The sequence below is a fragment of the Echinops telfairi genome, unplaced genomic scaffold (assembly GCF_000313985.2).
Source record: "Echinops telfairi isolate 266 unplaced genomic scaffold, ASM31398v2 ScPeMD7_18;HRSCAF=68, whole genome shotgun sequence".
NCBI classification, from domain to species: Eukaryota; Metazoa; Chordata; class Mammalia; order Afrosoricida; family Tenrecidae; genus Echinops; species Echinops telfairi.
The window spans coordinates 41,700,047-41,720,527 of record NW_022103915.1 but is presented as its reverse complement, the minus strand read 5'-3'; the positions used below and the strand labels follow the sequence as shown (position 1 = coordinate 41,720,527).

Below are 20,481 nucleotides of genomic sequence, written 5' to 3'. Positions count from 1 at the left end.
TGACTCGCTGGCAGTGAGTTTGATTTTCTTTTAGTGGGTTACCAGTTGGGCTACTACTAACCACAAAATGAGTTCAAAACCACCAGCCTCTCCCAGGGAGAAAGATGAGGATTTCCATTCCCATAAAGATTGCAGTCTCGGAAACCCATAGGGGTAATTTTAGGCTCACTGTGAGTCAGACACAACTTGATGGCAGTGAAATGTAAATATTATAGCACAGTGTGTGACTAGCTGAAAAGTGAAAGCCTGCTGGTTCTCCAAACAGATCAGCTAGATTCACTGCCTGGATTTTATAATCTAGGTCCCTAATTTAAAGAACTGTGGAGTCGATACGGGGACTATCATTTTATTTCTGATAACTGCCTGCTTGTAGTTGGCTAATATATCTAGTCCTGAGTCTTAAATGCTATGACACAACCACTGTCGTGTCCAATGATTCACCAGCTCCTGTGACAAGAGGGGAGATTAAGCCACAAACTAGTCTCTGGATATTCTGATTTGGGGAGGGAAAATACTGGAAGTATGGGTATCATGCATTAAGATCTATGGTCTGATGATGCCTTGGTTCCTCTTACCATGCTTCCTAAACCAATGCCCAGTTGAATTCCTTCTGTAGATTTGTCATGAGCGCGCGGTCAATAATTACTTGACGCTCTTAGACATTTTCGAATGCTCGGTTTATTCACTGCTAGCACACATCAATCTAAAATATTACTCAAGCTACTAAGGGCAAACAACTATGAGCATAAGGGCAGAATAACAACACTCCTCACACATTTCATAATAGCACCATAGTCCCAATCAGCATTGCCTCATCGGTGTACTCACCCCGGGTAGAGCTGGAGAGAGCAGGAGATGATGTCTCCTTGGTTCCTAGCTATCTGAAAGTCAGTGTCTCTACCTGGGTTTAAATTGACATTTTGGCTAGCTCTTTGACGTCTTCACTGTCCCAGTCAAGTCTTATCGGGTTTTTCCATGCTTTAGGTGACTCGGCTAGCTTTGGGCGTCAGTCAGGTCTCAGCCCAGTCTTATCAGGGGTCCCACCTTTTTGTGGTGGCTTCTTGGATGCAGCTGTTGATTTGGGCTCCAATGTTACATTTTATTTTTTCTTTAAAGTGGAGTTTCTTGTTTGTTTCTCTGATGTGGCTCAATGTCTTGCAAGGAAGTTTGTTTTTTTCTGTTACCTTTTTAAAATTTTTTTAAACATTTTATTAGAGGCTCATACTACTCTTTTTTTTTTTTAAACATTTTATTAGAGGCTCATACTACTCTTTTTTTTTTTTAAACATTTTATTAGGGGCTCATACTACTGTTATCCCAATCCATACACACATCAATTGTGTAAAGCGCATTTGTACATCATTCTCAAAACATTTTCTCTCCACTTAAACCCCCAACATTAGGTCCTCATTTTCCCCTCCCTCCCCGCTCCCCCCTCCCTCATGAGCCCTTGATAGTTTATAAATTGGTATTTTGTCATATCTTGCCCTGTCCGACGTCTCCCTTCACCCACTTTTCTGTTGTCCGTCCCCCAGGGAGGAGGTCACATATAGTTCCTTGTAATCGGTTCCCTCTTTCCTACCCATTCTCCCTTTATCCTCCCTGTTTCGCCACTCACACCACTGGTCCTGTAGGGCTCATCCGCCCTGGATTCCCTGTATTTTTATGGTGCTCTCAAGATTGGCCCCTATGGGCAGGCCGTGCAGCTCCTCCCCGAGCAACAGATAAAGCATATAGCACCTCCAAAACTTGATGAATTGACATAGAGTTCATGCAGGGAAGGAGCCCCCGTGGATGCTGCCAAGTCGGCGTCGGACTGTTCACTACCAAGTCCTAAGTTCAAACCTACAAGACGGTTCCCCAGAAAGATGAGGCTGTCAGCTTCAATATACGGTCGCTATGACTCCGAATTCACTGACTGGCAGCGGGCTGAGGATTATATAAGGCAAGGTGCCCTGGCAGTACAATGGCTAAGAATACTGACTGCTAAGCAGATTTTCAGCAAATGAAACCCACCAGCCCCTCCTCGGACAGTCGACTTCCATAAAGATTTCGACCCCACTGGGGTGGGGGTGGGTGGGACAGTTCTCTGTGCTATAAGGTCGCTGAGTAGGCATCAAAGGGTTTTATGAACGGTCCTTCCACCTCCGATCGGCTGTGGGGAACACAACAAAACCTGGACTTGAAAAGCTGACGCCCCTCTCTAACCACCAGCCATCACGCAGTTACCCCAAACAGAGAACCACGCGGCGCTGCCACTCAGCAGAGCCCGAGCCGTGGGCGTCCATCCGAGATGTTTTTTAAGTTGTGGGCACCATCCTCCCCAAACTCGCTGAGTCGATGCCCACTCAGCCACCTGTCGGGTAGGGTAGAAGGGTCCCTGTGCATTTCCGAGTCTGTAACTGTTTACCGGAGTGGAAAGCCTGGTGGGTTTTCCAAAGAGCGTGTGTCTGGTGGTTTCGAATTGCCGACCTCGCAGTTAGCAGCCCACTACGCTTCACTGGGGCCTAGACTCTGATACACAGTATCGGGATGGGGACCCTGACAGGAGCCTGGCGGCGCCAGGGCAGGAGGCGGGAGGCCCCCCACACCACGGACATTAAGAGCTGCACAAGTTCTTCTCTGGGGAGCCAGGCCTATCTCGTTCCTCGCCACGCGCCCCCTGGCGGTCAGGTGGGCGCCGGTAAAGCGCCTCCCGCGCCCGCGAGATGGTGTTCCCGCGAGACCAGCCGCCGCCGGCTCCGCCCCCTACGTTGCGCCGATTGGGTGGAATCGCGGCCCGCACCGCAGTCACCGCCTTCACTTTTCTTCAGAGTTGTTCACCGCCCCATGCAAGCGTTCGGTCTGGAATGGCTCTTTCCATCAGTCAATCATCTCTACCAGCCAATCACCAGCGAGTGATTCCTGCGCCCTCTCGAGGACGCCGCCAGGCCCGGAAGTTCCTGTCTGGGTCTTGGCGGAGCTGCTGGCGGCTGAGGGCGGGCTGTAGCAGTCTGGCTGATCGTCAAACTGTCCTTCCAGCTGGCTGCTGAGGGAATCGCTCCACTCCACTGCTTCCACGGTGGAAATCCTGAAAGGAAATTATCTCTGCGTAAACTGCGGCCTAGGAGGGGTTGGACCGCGAACGTGGGGTCAGAGCAGGGTGGGGAGCGTCTGTAAAGGGTTGGACAAGTTGGGAGGGCCTGAGAGGGAAGTGGCCGTCACGCATACAGGCAGGGGCTTTGCTGCCTGGAGGGAAAGGGGCCCAGGCTGAATAGGCGCCTGAAGGGGATCTGCTGAGTAACGGTGCCCACTGGCCCCGTCCTTCAGTGCAATAAGCTGACCAAAAAGTGTTTCTGCTGGGGTACTTGGGGTGCCTGGAATATCGCACTCATACCTCAAAAACCCAAGCCACCCTTTCTGTTTTTGATATCAGAGCTCGACCAGGCTGGTGAGAACAGTTTCTTTACACAGCCCAGCGTGTCCCAGCGTCTTACCACTTGCTAAGTAGAATTCCCTTTATCCTGTCTGGGATCTCCCCAGTTGGTCCTAGAGACATAATCTAGTTTGATCCCTGAGAAAATTCCGCATTCCAATGGGTGGGAGATCTGGATATCCCACTAGTGGCTCATTGTCACGTGTATTCTAATGTTGGTCATTTGTGCGTTTTTCCAGGTTGGGGCAATTGCGAATGGTGCTGCCATGAATAATCTTGCAAATGTCACTTTGTAAACTGCACACATTTCTGGAACGTATACTTCCCAGCCTTTGAGTTGATTCCAACTGACAGTGATCAGAGAAAACAGTCAAATAAAAGTTTTCCAAAGCATTTTATTCATATCGTAGCCATATTGAGGGTGTTAGCAGAAATACTCCCATCTGGTCAGCTCTTGTTGGCTTCAGCAAAAAAAGCAGAGCTTGCTTTATTTATGCTTCAGTCAAGTCTTGGGGTCAGAAGCAATCTTTGGTGTTTTTGGTAGATGCTTCGTACGATTGTATAATAAGCTTTAGCTGGTTGATGACTTCTTTGTCTGCTGTTTTCATGTTAAACCCCAACATCTTCATGATGGTTTCTCGAAAGTTAGCAAGCTACAAGAACCAAGACATGTCATTAGTTTTGCTCACCCACCTGTGGCATACAATGAAATTGGTACTAGAAATGTACTCTTAGTAAGCATTTCTTTATGAACTGTATATGCTCCGTGCAAACAGTATTTTTAAAATAAGCTCCTAGAAAAACAAAGGTCTTTTATAAGAAATCTTTGTCTTTTTAACAATGCCTTCAATTTTTCTTATTTCTAAACTTTTATACACTTATTTTGTTATTAATTCATTAATTTACCTTCAGGGTTTCTGATTACCTAGATGATAAACTAAAAAGCTCACTGCCATGAATCAAGTCAATCCCCTTAGATAGGTGCTGGAGCAGTGAATTATGTAATGTGGCTCCTCTAGCTGAAGTCCCTAACTCCCACCAGGTGCCCTTTCCCTGCATGTGTCTGGTAAGGGGAGGGATGATACTGATAGAATTTACCTGTGAGTACTTGTGAACAGGATTCCCTGCAGTGCCATCTGAGAAGGAGAGGGATCACATTACCAGCAAGAGCCAGGAGTGGGCTTCTGGACCCAAGATCCCTGTGCAGTAAACCTCCTGGATCCAGAAGACAGCTAGCTATATAGCAGAGTAGCAGGAACAGGGGCCAGAGGATGGAACAAAGGGATGGACTTCCCAACCCACAAAGCAAGTAAGACTGAGTGTTTTCGTGCAGGTGCTGAGTGTGGTGCTCCTGGGCACTTCATGGGGAGTTGAGTGTGCAGGCCCACGGAATTGGAGCAGAGGGGCTTCAAGGGAATGGCAGGCCCCTTTGGGCTTTTATTAGGAGAACTGAAAGAACTTTGTAACATATCCTGATAAACAACTCAGCCCTGAACATTTCTCACTGGCATTACAATTTACTAACTTTCGTAATAAACCCTTTAGCCATGAATGTTCGAGTTCTGTGTAGCCACTGCAATGGATATTAGAACCCAGAGAGGTAATATGGAGAACATCAAGATTACTGTCAGATTGGAATCCACTCAGTGGCCAGGAATTTTTAGACTGGGGCAGGGTAGAAATGTCCAGAGGTTTATATATCTTTATGGGAGCAGAAGTCTCATCTCTTCTCCCTGTCCTCCCTCCCACATCCAATCGGCAGTTGATTTTGACCTGCTAACCTGTCTTTAGAAGCCCAGCTCAGAACCTACTACTTCTCCAGGGCTGTATGATAGCAGTCCTCTAAATACCTGTCTCTCCACACATCCTCAAAAACCATGGTGATCAGCAAGAAGAAGAAAACCGATGAATCCGGTTTACCGTATACCTAGAGAGCACTACAGGCTTCAATTTGCACTTAAGCAGGGAAATTAATACCCTAAACTAGTAGAGGCAGCTCTGGAGGCCACCCTAGAGGCGACACCTGGTTTCTCCTGGTTGAAAACGCAGATAATTCCATCCCTAGAAACGAGAGGCCAGTAAATAGGAAAATACAGATCATCTGAGACCTGTGGGCCAAGACCACCTGTGACCTGGGGAAGGAAGACAGGAAGGATCATGTGAGCCCATAAGGCCAGATCTGCAGTGTTAGAGGCAAAGTTTTTCAGGGACGAGGGAGGTACTGGGAAGGGAGGCGGAAAGAGTTCCTTGGGGGCAAAAATAGAAAGCAAATATATATTAAGGGACTGCGGTTTTAAAGAAGAGTATCACAGAATCAGACATGATATAAGCTTGATTGAGGAGTCCTTGCGTGGTGCAAAGGACCACTGAGCCCAGGTGGCACAGTGAGTTAAGTGACTTAAGTGTTGGGCTGTTAACCAACAGGTCAGTAGTTTGAAAACAGCAGCAGCTCTGTGGGAGAATGATACGGCTTTTCCTGCCATAAAGATTCACAGCTTCGGAAACCCACGGGGATAGTTCTACTCTGCCACTGTAAGTGGACTCAACACAAGAAGCTTTTGTGGATGGTGGGTGCCTGCAAACAGGTTATATGAATAGCCATTCATTGAAAGGTTGGAGGTGTGAGTGCCCAGAGATCTCTTGGAAGACAGGATTGGTGCTGTATTTCCAAATAATCAGCCACTGGGAATCTTAGGAAGCACAAGTTTACTCAGACTTACATGGGGTAGACATGAGTTGCAGACACCTGGACATTTTAGAAACTGAACTTTAGTGTACCAAGAAGAGGGTGGTGGTGTGTTAAGAAACCTAGTAAGTTGTGGTGTTGCTGGATAAGGATTGACCATAAGGTCAGAGGTTCAAAACTGTCAGCAACTCCACGGGAGAAAGATGAGGCTATCTGTACCCATAAAAATTGACAGCTTTGGAAATCCTATATAAAAACAACACTGTGTCAGAATCCACTCAATGGCAAGTGGCCTGTGTACCTACCCCACTACACTAAAGTAGAAACACCTGGAAGTGCTAGTTCAAGAAAATTCAAGGGATTTAAAATTGAATAGATAACTGGCAACAGTATCCATACAAATCATCTTAAGAACAAAATAGTATCATCCAAACTATTCAGATGAAAATGTGCCTCTTGAATTACCAGGTGTCCAAAGAGGAGAAATTTGACTGTCAGTGTAATAAGGGACACAAAGTGAACACACAGAAGTTTAAGAAAAAGAGAAAGTGATAATATAACTTTTTTTAACATCTTTTAACTGGCTAATTGGTTATAGTTCCAAATTTCTTAAGCACCCAATATATGGAAAGAAAAGTAAAACGCACTGCCATCTAGTCCGTTCCAGCTCACAGTGACCCCGTAGGACAGAGTAGAACTGCTGCTGTGGGTTTCCGAGACTAACTCTTCGTGGGAGTAGAAAGCCTCCTCGTTCTCCCAATGGAAAGTGTTTCATAATTCCATTAGAGCCCAAAATGATTAGTTAGCCTTTTAAAAACTCTAAAACGTTCCCTTTATACATATAATGAAATTTTACGCAACTTTACAAGCACTACCTTATTATCCTAGAAAACAAACACATGATTTAAACTGAATGTCTGCTCTCAGATGATGGTTGTTGGCTGATCGGGTACTAGGAATCAAACCTAGTCTTAAGATCATCATTGCCCACTAGTGACTGACGAGGGATAGGCACCTGACCTTAGCTGAGCCAATAAGATCCATGGAATTCTCATTCCTGACAAACTAAGCATACAACTTTGTAGTGGTCTCTGTTCATGTTTCCTGTCGTGGAGAAAACTGGATGGCAGTGGGACAGACTGAGGATGACACACACACAGGTCGAGAAGAGAAAGAAAGGTTTTACAAGGTCCCGGGTACAGAATACAGTTGATTCTGGGTAGATTTGGTGGTTTAATTCCACTTGGTTTCACAAGTCACCAAATGTCCTCTTGTGTAAGTTAGTCTAGATTGAGGTGGGTGTTTATGACTTCAACTGAGTGTGTTAAGATAGTAATAAAAAAGGACCTCTTGTTCTTGACCTGGTGCATCTTCTGTTGGGTGGAGGTCACAAGGGGCAGCGTCTGACACCTGCTGGGCCTTCTCTTCCCCTGGTCTTGCCTCCTGTTCTCCGGAGTTTCGCAGTGTTTTCAAGGGGCCTGCTTTCATAACTGCCTTCTCTTTCATTGTTGCAACTTCTGTTAAAGATCGTCTGAGCTTTTCCATCGTTTTGTTCTGTGACAGATAGAGTTGGGGGGAAAGGAGGAGATTCCTATAATTAGATGTCTTTTCTAAATAACAGACAGGCATGAGAACCCATGTTGTTGTTTTTTTAAACACCTCTAAGACATTCTCTCATGGGCCTATATGGGGGCCTCTATAAGGATGGTAATAGAAATATTGTTTAAGGCAGCAGAAATGTAAAGATAAATAAATGGAAAGGAAATTTCACAAACTGTTGAAAGCATGGCATTTCTCCACCCAACAACAATATGCATTGCTATCATACATAACCTTTTTTTTTATTGCATATATTTTTTAATCATTTTATTAGGGGCTCATACAACTCTTATCACAATCCATACATACATCAATTGTGTAAAGCACATTTGTACATTATACATAACTTTTTGTATATAGATAAAATTAATACAAATTGGTTTGAAAATCAATGGGAAACATGCTGCTTTGGAAAATTCCACTTGCTCTACTTACTTTCAGGACATTCACTCTTGTCAGTTGAGTTTTCATGTTTTTATTGGATAATTTCAAATCGGTGAGCAGTTTCTGAAGTTTTTGGACTTTCTCCTCCAATCTTTGAGTTGTAGCCATCTGCACATTCTGCCGAATACTCAGGAATATTTGCTTCTCGTCTTTCTCTAGCTGTTGGAACTTCTGCATATGCTCTTCTATCTGGGAATTCATTGTCCTAGAGTTGTCCTTGGCAAAGACCCAGAAGTATTGAAATAAAGAAGTTGTGCTGTGAGACGGTGATCCACACTAGCACCACTTACATCTACTCCAGACTAACACACTGCAGGCTTAACAATACTGACACGAGTAAAACGTTTTCACCATGAACTTGTGTTATGGACTGAGTCATGCCCTCACCCTCCAAGGTGTGTGCTGTAAATCCTACCCTCTATGCCTATTGGCTATAATCTCATTTGGGAATGGGGTTTCTTGGTCAAGTAATAAAACAAGATTAGCGTAGGGCTTGGGCAGGCAGGAGAGAGGAAACGCAGCAGAAGGAACAAAGTATGCAAGGAGTCTCCCAAGAGAACTGTAACACGGCTCAAAGACTGGCCCAAAAGGGACCCAGTGGCAAAGCCAGTGGCCGAGCCAGTGCTGTGTCAGGAGGGACAGCGCAAAAGGGCTGTAGTAACAGACAGCAGAGTCAAGGGAAGTCTGTCCCGCACTACAAAAGGCAGGTTTCGTCTCCATGTTTACTGACCCAGATTCACAAGTGGCAGCCTGTCGATCCTCAACCTGAGTTGTGCCCTGTTCCTCAATAGCCTGCTTAACTGTGAGGTCTGTGTAGTCACTGATGTGAGTTGCCAAACCCAGATGAGAAGAGAGACTGCTGTGGGAGGAACGGCTGGTGTCAGAACTGACAAAAAGCTTAAGACAACAGAAGTCAGTCTGACCTCTATCTCACAGCAGTCAGCCTAGGAAGGATGGTGATTTTCATTATCCCCCTAAAGTCAGGTACCGTCACTACTACTATTAACCCTTTTAAAGCACCTCGAAGACAGCCTCTCATGGGCCTCAATGGGGACCTGTGGAAGGATGGTAATAGAAATACTGTTTAAGGCTGCAGAAAGGTAAAGACATGCTGGGCACTCATGAGAACAGCCAAGGGACCGACAGAATCTGGCAGGTGTGCTCATGGTAGAGTTCTAGTCAACAGGTGTAAGCAACGAACTAGAGTAGTAAGTAGTAATGGTAGATGGAGAGTAACAAGTAAACTGAGTGATAGAACGAGATCTTCAACACAATAGCATATAGATCTATTTGCGCTTGATCTAAAAAAAGCACACTTAAAAGAATACATATAAACAAAAAGAAACACATTAAACCCATTATATTGATTGCCTTTGGAAGGACAGGGTTAAGAGGTGGGGCAAATAGTTAACATTCCAGTTGCTAAGCAAAAGGTTGAAGGTTCAAGCCCATCCAGGGATGCCCCAGAAGAAAGCTGGCAACCTAATTCTGAAAATCAGCCACTGTGAATCCTATGTAGCCCAGTGACCCACACTGGGTTGCCAAGAGTCAGAATCTACTTGATGGAAACTGCTTTTTGGATTTCACTATATCCATATTCATGGCAATAGTTGTGGGAGATGTGCACATTGGTTACGAAGGGGCAACAGGCAGAGAGGGGGCTGGGAAGATTTATAATTGCTTTCCTGAAATAGTTTTAAGGGCTATGGAAAGCATATGTTACTTGTGCAGTCTTAAAATGTAGGATTTAAAAACATCATATAGAAATGAATCACCATATGTTCACCTTTGGAATCTGTAGGGTACATTGTTATCATCACATCACTAAGTGTTGGAAGCTTTAAAAACTGGGTGCTCCACTGAAAGTCTAAAGGCATAACAAGGGGGGGGGGAGGTTGTAGACCACTCCATCCCTGACTACAGGAATAGTAATGTGGACTTTTAAGATGTGCGCCTTACAGGCACAAATGCTGAAGTCTAAAAGGGTGCATGTGTTGTGAAGCGAGACCCGGGATGTAGAACCCTGAAAGAGATGGGGACTGGACTGATAGTTTATAACATGTCCTTCTCCCTATTTAACAGAGAGTATTCATCTACTTGTGTCAGGATCCATGTTACACTGGTGACTCTGTATGTTCTTTGTGTGTGTGTGTTTATCTACACAGGATAGGCAATCTTACAGAGATAGCGAATGGACCAGTGGTTCCTGGGGCATGGGAGAGGAAAGGGTGGGGGTGGTGAGTGGTAAGCCAATAATGACAGGTACAGGGAATACAGATAGCAAGGGCTCTAAAATTGATGGTGAGGAGGGTATAGCTTTTCTGGTCATGTTTGATCAATTGAATGGTATCTGAGAGTAATTACTGAGAGGTGAACAATGAGTAAACATGATTGTGTAGCATAAGGAAAGAAGAAAAAATGTATATATGTAAATACATAAGTATATGTGTGTTTGTTTATATATGTATATATATGCAAATGCAACAAGGAAGCAGATGAACTTTGGGCCTCTACTTAAAAGAATAGTTTATTCTAATAATGTGGCATTGTATGATACTCACCTTCCTGACACGATCACTGAAGACAAAATTGGTGCATAAGAAAATGTGGTGAAGAAAGCTGATGGTGCCCAGCAATTAAAAAATATTGCATCTGGGGCCTTAAAGCTTTGTGGTTAAACAAATAGCCATCTAGCAGGGAACAACAAAGCCCACATGAAAGGCACACCAGCCTGTGCTGATGGGAAAAAGTATCAGAAGATCAAAAACAAGCAATCAAATCCATGTGAAGGGGCATGGATGTAGTGGAGACCCAAAACCACCTGTAAGGTAACTGGACAGTCCCTTTCAGAAAGGCTGGCCACACAGAAGGGATGATAAGTCCATGACTAAGAAGGCAGTCTACAAAAATTGGGAAGGTCACTAAACAAATGGATTACTACAATCTTCAACAATCAAAAAGAACAGCCAACACTGAGGAAGGGAGTGAATTGATTTTCAGAGCTCCCCACCCCCTCCCCCCTCAAAAATCACAAGACATACCATGCAGCAGAATAGGACAGACCATCCAAAAGTACAAAATAAAGTGGCAGAAATCATGTGTAGGGGACCCAAAATAAAGAATTGCCAGAGAGACTAAAAACCATATTACATATGCTTAAAGAGCTGAAGGAAAACATGGACAATGAACTAAAGGAAATCAGGAAAATGATGCATGAAACTTTTGGGAAATCAGAAGCATAAGTTTAAGAACTAACATCAGTGTTTCCTCCTTTTTCCAATGAATAAAAATATGAATAGCTTTACACACAAAGTGAAAGTAATTAATATAATGAAGCATGGTCATTTTCATCATTAAGTAGATACCTATACTTCAGAGAATACTTACTTTCTCCACGTCCAAGTCTACTCTGTCTTGAAAAAAATCATTGATAGCAGTTGTTCCTTCAAAGCATTTCAAGGCTATTTTTTCTTCTTCAGCTTGGGATGATTCTTGAAAAGCTTCCACATAGAGATAATGCAGCTGCTCTAGTCGTTGATTGAGCACTTGAATTTCCTGTTGAAGGCCTTCACTTTTCTGTAGGGGAGGAATATATATATAGGGGGGTGTGTGTGTAAACTTGATGGTACATACTTTCTACTTCATCTCAAATTTATGTGCCAGTTCTTTTTATATGGATATATTGACATTAAATTATTAAATACACTAATAGAGAAGACTTTGAAGAATATTGGACATGTAACATTTTATTTTCAAAAATTTCAATAGAAAATTTTGATATATAAAAATAAGACATTTTTTAGTACTGAGGAACAAGATTGTATAATGAATTTTAAGAGTAAACTAACTATGCAACTCGACAGTAAGCTCACCAGTTTCATTAATACACTGAATCTAATCAATACCTATGTTCATTTGAAATTTAGGGTGAGGAGTCATGAGACTTCCCTAAAATGATTTGGATGCAATCAAAGAATCCACCTAAAACGGTTGACTTAATTATTTGGTAGGCTTGATCAAGTAAATTCAAACAACTGATTTGATAGAATTTACTTTATTGCATTAGCCAAACTCATCAGTGTTTGATCATACAAATATTATCTTTACACACAATTTTCAAGCTAAGATTTGTTGAGCTTACCAGGCATTGTACTAAACTTACTTTATGTTTACCTCTTTCACCCCTACAGCCATTCTGTGAGGTAGGAACTATGACCTCTGCCCCATTCTATAAATGAAGCTGGGGCACAGAGAAGATCAGAACGTGCCCAAGAACACACAGCTGGCAAATGGCAGAGCTTGGGTTTCTGCTGGGCTCTCTGCTTTTAACCACCATGCTACACTACACTGCTACAGTAGTAGACAAACCTCTCCTTTACTCTAATTATGAAAATAAACACAAAGTTAAAACTCAGAGTGACAAAATTTATAAAATTGGCTAATATTAAAATCTAACATAAAAAGAACTAGAAAGAATAGCTTTTCTCTCAATGTACTTACAAACTTCCAAGACTGTTCATTTGCACCAATTTCCTGAATCCTCTGTTTCACAGCTTCCTCTGTGGCTGGTATTGGGACAACACTGTTGCTCAGAAGAATAGCTAATTGATCAAGGAAATTCTGATACTGAGACTGCGTAGTTTGCGTTTCCCCGTCGAATGCACATTGAGGTATGTCTAACTCAGACATTTGTTTTTCCTTGTGGATCAAATCTTGGAGACATTTGTCCCAGATATTCTGTGCATCCTGTGGTCCTTCGAAGTGAAAAATGCCTCTCTCAAGGTTCTTGGTCAGCATAGCTTCTTCCTTATCCTAAATTTGCCAACATACAGGTTAACTTCCCATGTAAAAGTGAATATGGAAACATCTATTTCCCTTCTTTTGAAATAAAGGCAGGTAAAGCAGAAAGCCTCAAGAAAAATGACCCTCAAGTAAAAGAAAGTTATGGAATTATCAGAGAGACAAGAGGAATATATTCCAAAGAGCAAATTAGAACAGCAAGAGATGTTGAAGTATGAAGAAACTATTTTGAGAACATGGAAAAGGCAGCTAACCAAACCGCCCTAGTCAGTGAAGATAAACTCTTTACATTAAAAAAAAAAAAAGTGAGCTAATGAGGTCATCTAAAGTGAAACTATTGGTCTCTCCTCATCCAGGAACAAAAAGCAGTGAAGAAAATCAAAGATGTGTAGAAACAGTTAGTCCAAAAGACTAATGGACCATGCTAACCCCTGCCTGCATGACCCTGAGACCAGAAGAAGTAATGGTGCCCTGTTACCACTACTGACTACTCTAAAAGGGATCATAGTAGAGGTCCTGGATAGAACAAACCTCAATCATAAAAAAGAACAGGTGGACCTCCTGAGATTTGACACTTATACCCTTCAAGCCTGAAACCGAACTCATCCCTGAGTCAACTTCCAGACAAACAACAGACAGGCCTTGAAGGTGAACAATAATTACACAAGGGAGGTACCTACTCCTTAGAACAATCAACCATTCAAGATGAAAAGGGCAGTATTTACCTAGGACAAATTTCAGAAGGCAGAAAGGGTTAGGAAAGGAAGAACAGGAGTGGTAAACACACGGAAGAAGTGGGAAGAGTCCTATTACAGTAATATGGTGGAAATTGCAATCTGTCATAAAAAATGCATATGAATTTTTCATGAAAAACCAATTGCTCTGTGAACTTTTACCAAAATCACAATTTTTTTTTAATAAGTGAAAGAATGATGGAATTTTTTACAACACTTGATCTTAGCCAAAAGGCCAAGAAGTGATGATGGAATTTTTTAAATCAGCATTTTTAAACTGATAAACTAGTTTGGGCACCAGTGATTCCTCAAACCAATAGGGAAAAATTTGCCAGGGAGTTGGATGTTATGATAAAGTCTTAGTTGTGGTCACAGAGCAACATTTAATGATAATGAAAAGCATAAATGAACGACATCAGATGTAGAAGAGGGTAAGAAAAGTAGTACAAGGAATATTGGGTGGGGGTAGAATGAAACAAAGTACCACCAATAATTGAAGTAAAAGGAAATTGCTAATATATTAGGTAACTTATGGTTGAATGATAAATAACATTCTGGAAGGGTAAGGAAAACACATATAGGATTTGTTTGAGTTCATTGGATCTCAGTCTGTCATATCCAAAGTCAAAAGCTGATTTCTAATGTTAATGAATCCAGAACGGCTTTGTATATATACTCATGGAAAAATTGACATTGTGTTGTTAGTTCGCATTATGGCAACTTTTACACAGATACTTTAACAAACAGTATGTTTGTTGCCTAGTCCTGGCCTATATTCATGAATGGGCATATGGTAATCATTGTAGCACCAGTTATAGTATTGAAGCAAAACTGGGGAAAAAAACCCATAGTCATTGAGTAAACTCTGATGCATCCATATACAATGAAACACTATAAATTACTTCAAAGTAGTTATGAACATATAGTTTTACTTTCATATAGTAATTCCAGGGGTTATAAGAGTGATAGTATGCTATATTGGAGAGATGGTGAGTAAAAAATGTGTATGTATTTGCTTATATTGTTAAAGGACTCAATGGCAAGATACACTAAAGAAATTTCCAGTAGTAACCTATAGGGAAAAGGAAAAAATACAGGTCTAAAATCACGAATAGATGTTAGAGCCTTCTCTGGATTTTATAGTTTAGACCATAAGTTCCCAGAGTTATTAGGTCTACTGCCTCCTTTTCAGAAAAAAAGTACTCTGCAACCCTGGCAATGTAAACGTTTGTACTTTAGGTCATAACTCAGGATAAAGGAAAATCTTCAATTCTATTCAATGAACTTGTTAGTATGAATGTGGGCATTGTTAGTTTAAAATCATTGTGCAAGAAGAGAGAATCGCAAACCAAAAATTTATTGTGCATATGTAATAAAGTAAAATGAGTAATTAAGTTAATGTCATAATGAAGGAAAATGAAATAATATCAATTATTCACATTAATTGACCAAGTAAATAAATGTAGCATTGTCAACAGGTGTCAAAAAAAAGGCATCATGACCAGACAAATAGAAGCAGGGAATACAGGGTAGAAATAAAGAGCGCGTTGACACACTGTGGTAATTACAACGAATGTCACACAGCAATTTGTATACGAACTATTGAAGGAAAAACTAATTTGCTATGTAAACTTCCACCTAAGACACAATCAAATGTTTAAAAAAAAAGAAAAGACATCATGTATGCAAGAATAGTGAATGATTTAATGTGGCTTTTCCAACCAAAATCTCTAATTCCCACCAAACAACCTTTGCCTGAATAGGTCTAGTAAGAAAGTGGGGGAGAGCTACTGATAGGATTTACCTGTGAGTAATTGTGAACAGAATCTCCTGAAATGCCATTCTGGTTTGTATAAAATGAGACCTCTGAGAAGCAGGGGGCAGGGTCTCATTACCAGCAAGAGCCAGGAGTAGATCATGTCCTCTGGACCCAAGATCCCTATACAGTGAACCTGCTGGATCCAGAAGGCAGCTGTGACATCAGAGGAGCAATAGCAGCAGATCCAGGAGTCAGAACATGAAACAGAATGGATTTCCTAGCCCACTGAATAAGTAAAGCTGAGTGCTTTGGCACAAGAGGTTGGCTTGTGCAGTGGGGTGTGCCTCTAGCCACTTAATTGGGGAAGCTGGGTTGCTGAATTCCTTCAGGTTGAGGCTTACAGTGGAGTGGTATGCCCCTTTGGGCATTTGTTAGCAGACCTGAAAGGACTGCGGAAAAACAACTGTATCCTGATCATTTCTCACTGGCATTACAACCTGTTAACTTCCTTCATAAACCCTTTAATCTTGAGTATTATCTGTTGAGTTCTGCATAGCCACTGCAAGGGATATTAGAACCTAAAGGTAAAATAGGGACTATTAATTAAGACAACACAATGTACTTCTAGATATGATACCCAGAGGACCAAAAAAAATCATTTATTTAGAGTGCCATCCTGAATCTATTCATGAGGAAATGAAATATTTAAGACAAACTTAAATATCTAAACAACTGGCCTTTGCTTTTAAAATATGACACCATGAAAGAAAGGCTGAGAAACTACATGACAAAAACAAAAAGCCTCTATCGTCATTACAACTAAATACATGTATAAAAAATTCTTGTCTTAAATTCAAAATATATCCAGAATTCGAGATTCATTTTAACCACCATTATCGAACCCAAAGGACAAGATTTTCTTCTGCTCTCAACCCCTCATCAAAGAAGTCTTATCATTTTATTCCCTTCTGGTTTCTATCATCCAATTCTTTACATTTCTCCCCCTAACCTTTCTCTTGTGTCCCCTGTAATCCTTTTCGTTGTAAATATGATGGTGGTTGGAGAATAATGCTTGTAATTCTCCTTTCCTACACCACCCACAGGAGAATTCTACTCTTTTACGTTCAGCCCAGGTTTCCCTCCGCCGTCCCGTCCCCTTCAACTCTGGGAACTGCGTGAGTGGGTAAAGTTCCTGGGCTTTTTGTCATGGGAAACTGGAAAACAAAAGGAGAACTAGAATTGTTGAATTAATGATCAACCTGCATCACTAAAAGGAGAAAAGGGGGCTGACTAAAGGGAAGAAGAAGAAATTTCAAAGCTGACTGGACTCTGGATCTGGGAGAGTTTTTAAAGAGATAGGAGAGATTTGTAAGAGAAGTGATAAAAAATGCAAGAAGTGTTACAGCAAATCACTTGAGCGATACAAATAAAGATAGAAATCACAGTAATTTTAAAAGTAATTGCTGACAGTGGGCCATGTAAGACCTTGTTTTACATTGAGATTATATGATATAATCATTATACAGTTGTTATTATACTATAATATAAACTATTGTAGTCTAAGAATTTGGACACAAACACTGACCATTTCCTTGACAACAGTCTGGCTCCCATCCTCCTCCATCAGGATTCTGTAAAACCTCTTACTCTTCCTATGAATCACTGTTAATTGAGGACCAGACTCACTTTCTTCTAAACCTAACCTATGCCAGATAAAGCAACACCAAAAAACAGACTCACTGCCATTGAGTCAATGCTGACTCAGAGTGAGCCCCTGTGGGTTTCCCAGACTGTGACTGAGCAGGAGTAGAAAGCCCAGTCTGTCTCCCCCAGAGCTAGCTGCTGTGGTTTCAAACTGCTGACCATGGGGAACTCAGCCCAACTCAAACACTACACTCCCAGGGCTCCTCATACAAAGCAATAGACATTAAGATCTCAATGACCAATGTAGACGAACCATCCAACAATTTTGGTTTGTAATTTCTATGCCTCCTTAATTCCAATGACTTTCACCCACAACCCTCTTCAACCATTCACACCAGACCTGGGATTTAGTCATCAGCAAGAACTAAATTCATTTAAAATATAGTATTTTACTCTCTAGCCATTTTCTGTCCTCCCACTTCTCTAACAGCCTCATCTCTATATTCCTTTTTTTCCCCAATATCGCTGAGACCTTCAAATCCTTATTGCATTTATCTCCATAGATCAGAAAGGCTCCCCAGTCAACCAGGCTGTATGGTTTTTTGATTCTCCATTAAGCCATCAATGAACAAATCACTCAGCATTTATCAATTCACTCTTGAAGGAATACAAATCCTTTTTCTTCAAAAGTCAATCAAAACTTGTTCTTACCTTCATCAAGAAAATATCCATAGAATCTTCCTGCTCTTTCATATTCACATAAGGAGTGCATCCGTTGGCAATTATTAACTGTTTTTCCAACATATCAGCTTTATACTCTGCCTTTTCTCTTTCAACCAGATGCACCCTGTGGAGGATTATCAATAGTAACAATATCAGGAAACAACCAATTTAAAAATCCCAGTGAGAAAATAAGAAAATACCTCCATTTAAAGTATCTTTTGTCTCAAATCAAAATGCTTTATGAAAACAGCTGTCCAGTTACCTAAGTATTTGTGGAGGGCAATGGTGGGGTGGGGGAAACCTGTGTTCAGAACTGTAGTAATGCTCCTATGAGAGATCAGTATTGAAGCCATTAGTTTCAAGGGGAAACTTGTGTACAAATGTCTGTCTGGAACTATGGTAATATTGTGATGACCAGAGGTCCTACATAAATACAAGTACTCCTATTTTAACAATACCTGAATGAGAACAATACCTAAATTCAGTTGGGATTTGATGAAGGGGAAAAGAATTAGACCTAATGATAAAGCAATAGCAATGCATATGTGCAAACGTGCTTTATCATCAGATACATAAGTTTTGAAATGCAAAAAGCTAATTATATTTTGGTGCTTATTTTGAGTACTAATTGTGAAAAGTTGGCAATATTTCCTCCCTAGAACTAGGCAACCAATTAACTGTGTAGAGTTGACTCCCATTCAAGTGACTCTCCAGCACAAGGTAGAATAGAATTGCCCAAAGGGTTTCCACGGCTGCCACATCTTTCTCCGCTGGAGCAGAGGTGCTTCATTCATACTGCTGACCTTTCAGTTAGCACTCCAGGACTTTACCCAGAGATCCTCTACCCCAAATGATCCTGGGAATACTTTAACCCTAATTCCATGTTTCTTTTGTCCTCTTCTCCCTAAAGTCTAAAGTTTGCAGAATTAATGAATTGGAGTTTGGTCAAAAGAGATTATGTAAGTTATTCAAGTTTCCTATCAAATAGAATTTAATTTTAAAAAGTAGAAACAATAATGATAATCATTTATAAATTATCAAGGGTTCATGAGGGAGGGAGGGTGGGGAAGGGAGGAGTAAAAAATGAGCTGATACCAAGGGCTCAAGGAGAAAGAAAAAATGTTTTGAGAATGATGATGGCAACAAACGTACAAATGTGCTTGACACAATGGATGGATGCATGGATTATGATAAGTTGTATGAGCCCCCAATAAAATTATTTTAAAAATTTAAAAGTAGAAACAGAATGAGACAGACACAATATTTGAAAGAATAAAAAAAAAGGATTCCTAAGGATTTTCCAAACCTCTTAAAATATGATTCAGTCAGGTCTGAAATCCCAATAGGGTAGATACAAAGAAAGCCATACTAGGCCACGTCATAGTCAAATCACTGACAATTAAAAGAAGCCAGAAAAAGTTTACATAACCTTCAGAGGTACAACAGTAATATGTACGGCTGATTTTTTTCAACTGAAAGTACAAAAGGCAGAAAATAGCTAGTTGATGCTGTAAAAGACTGAAATAAGATATTGCCAACCCAGAGTGCTCTACTCAGGGAAAATACCTCCTATAGATGGTGATGAAAATACACATGGTTTAAGAGGCAAAAACATTTGAAAGAAGAATCATGCCAGAAAGGAAGGAAGGAAGGAAGAAAGAACCACTCATAAGAAAGACCAAGGGAAATGACCCCTGTAACTGCACAGAACTGGAGGAAGGAATGAACACCGCCAGAAAGAGTGACTTTGAAAGGAAACAAAAATTAATACATCAAATTTTAAAACATATACATAACCACACATTTTTATGGGATTCAAAACATGGAATAAAATATACTAGGACAAGGATATGAAACAGATAAATGGATGTCAATTATAATGTCTTAGATTGTACTAAATTAACTGTGTGTTTTATAAACAGAGTTTAGGGTAAAAATGAAATGATCATTTCAAAGTTAGTACAGGAATAGTCTTGGAGGGGGACACTAAGATCCATCAGCAAAACACAATTTATAAAGATACTGGTCTCATTTGAGACGGGTGAGTAGTTTCTTAAAAGCTTGTAAGTGGTATCTAAGAAGCAACTCTTGGTCACTCCCTGCCTGGAGTGAGGAACAGAAGAACAGAGACAAAGTAGAATGCTAGGAAACAATTAGTCCTAAGGGCTAATGGCTCACATGAGCCACACACAGCATCCTCTAACCTAAGACCAGAAGAACTAGATAGTGCCTGGCTGCCACTGTCAATCATTCCAACCAAGGCCACAATAGATGGATCTGGTTAAACTGGCCTTAAAAAAAAAAAAAAGGATCCGATGTCCTGGTTGACAGGAAACTAGAAGCACTCCTGAGACTACTACCCTAAGAAAAGGTTCTAACTTGAAACCAGAGACACCCTTTGGAGGCTACCTTTCAGTCAAATAAGAGAGGGGACTATAAAACAAGCAACTGCTCAGAACAATCAACTATGGAGACCAGTAGAGCAGCGTTTGCTGAAAACCAAAGATGAGATGATAGGAAGGGACAGGAAAATCGGACTAATGAAAATGGCTGTCAAAAAAAAAGAAAGAAAGGAAATGGGTTGTCAGGGAGGAGATAGGTATAATGTTGACACACTGCTGGGATTGGAACCAATGTCACAAAAGAGTTTGTTTATGGGTTATTGATTGAGAAAATG

At 41.2% G+C, this 20,481-nt stretch overlaps 1 protein-coding gene across 1 annotated transcript in view; it reads right to left on the bottom strand.

Annotated features, from left to right (window-relative positions):
• Nucleotides 1-2,406: 2,406 nt before the first annotated feature.
• LOC101661584 (coiled-coil domain-containing protein 170-like) overlaps nucleotides 2,407-20,481 on the bottom strand; it is a 36,649-nt gene continuing 18,574 nt past the window's right edge. The window contains exons 4-10 of the mRNA XM_045287623.1: nucleotides 17,793-17,928; nucleotides 12,645-12,956; nucleotides 11,532-11,720; nucleotides 8,136-8,360; nucleotides 7,449-7,655; nucleotides 3,948-4,068; nucleotides 2,407-2,492 (exon numbers count right to left, since the gene is read on the bottom strand). Of these exons, the coding sequence (XP_045143558.1) occupies nucleotides 2,407-2,492; nucleotides 3,948-4,068; nucleotides 7,449-7,655; nucleotides 8,136-8,360; nucleotides 11,532-11,720; nucleotides 12,645-12,956; nucleotides 17,793-17,928 (1,276 nt within the window). The remainder of the gene's footprint in view (nucleotides 2,493-3,947; nucleotides 4,069-7,448; nucleotides 7,656-8,135; nucleotides 8,361-11,531; nucleotides 11,721-12,644; nucleotides 12,957-17,792; nucleotides 17,929-20,481) is intronic.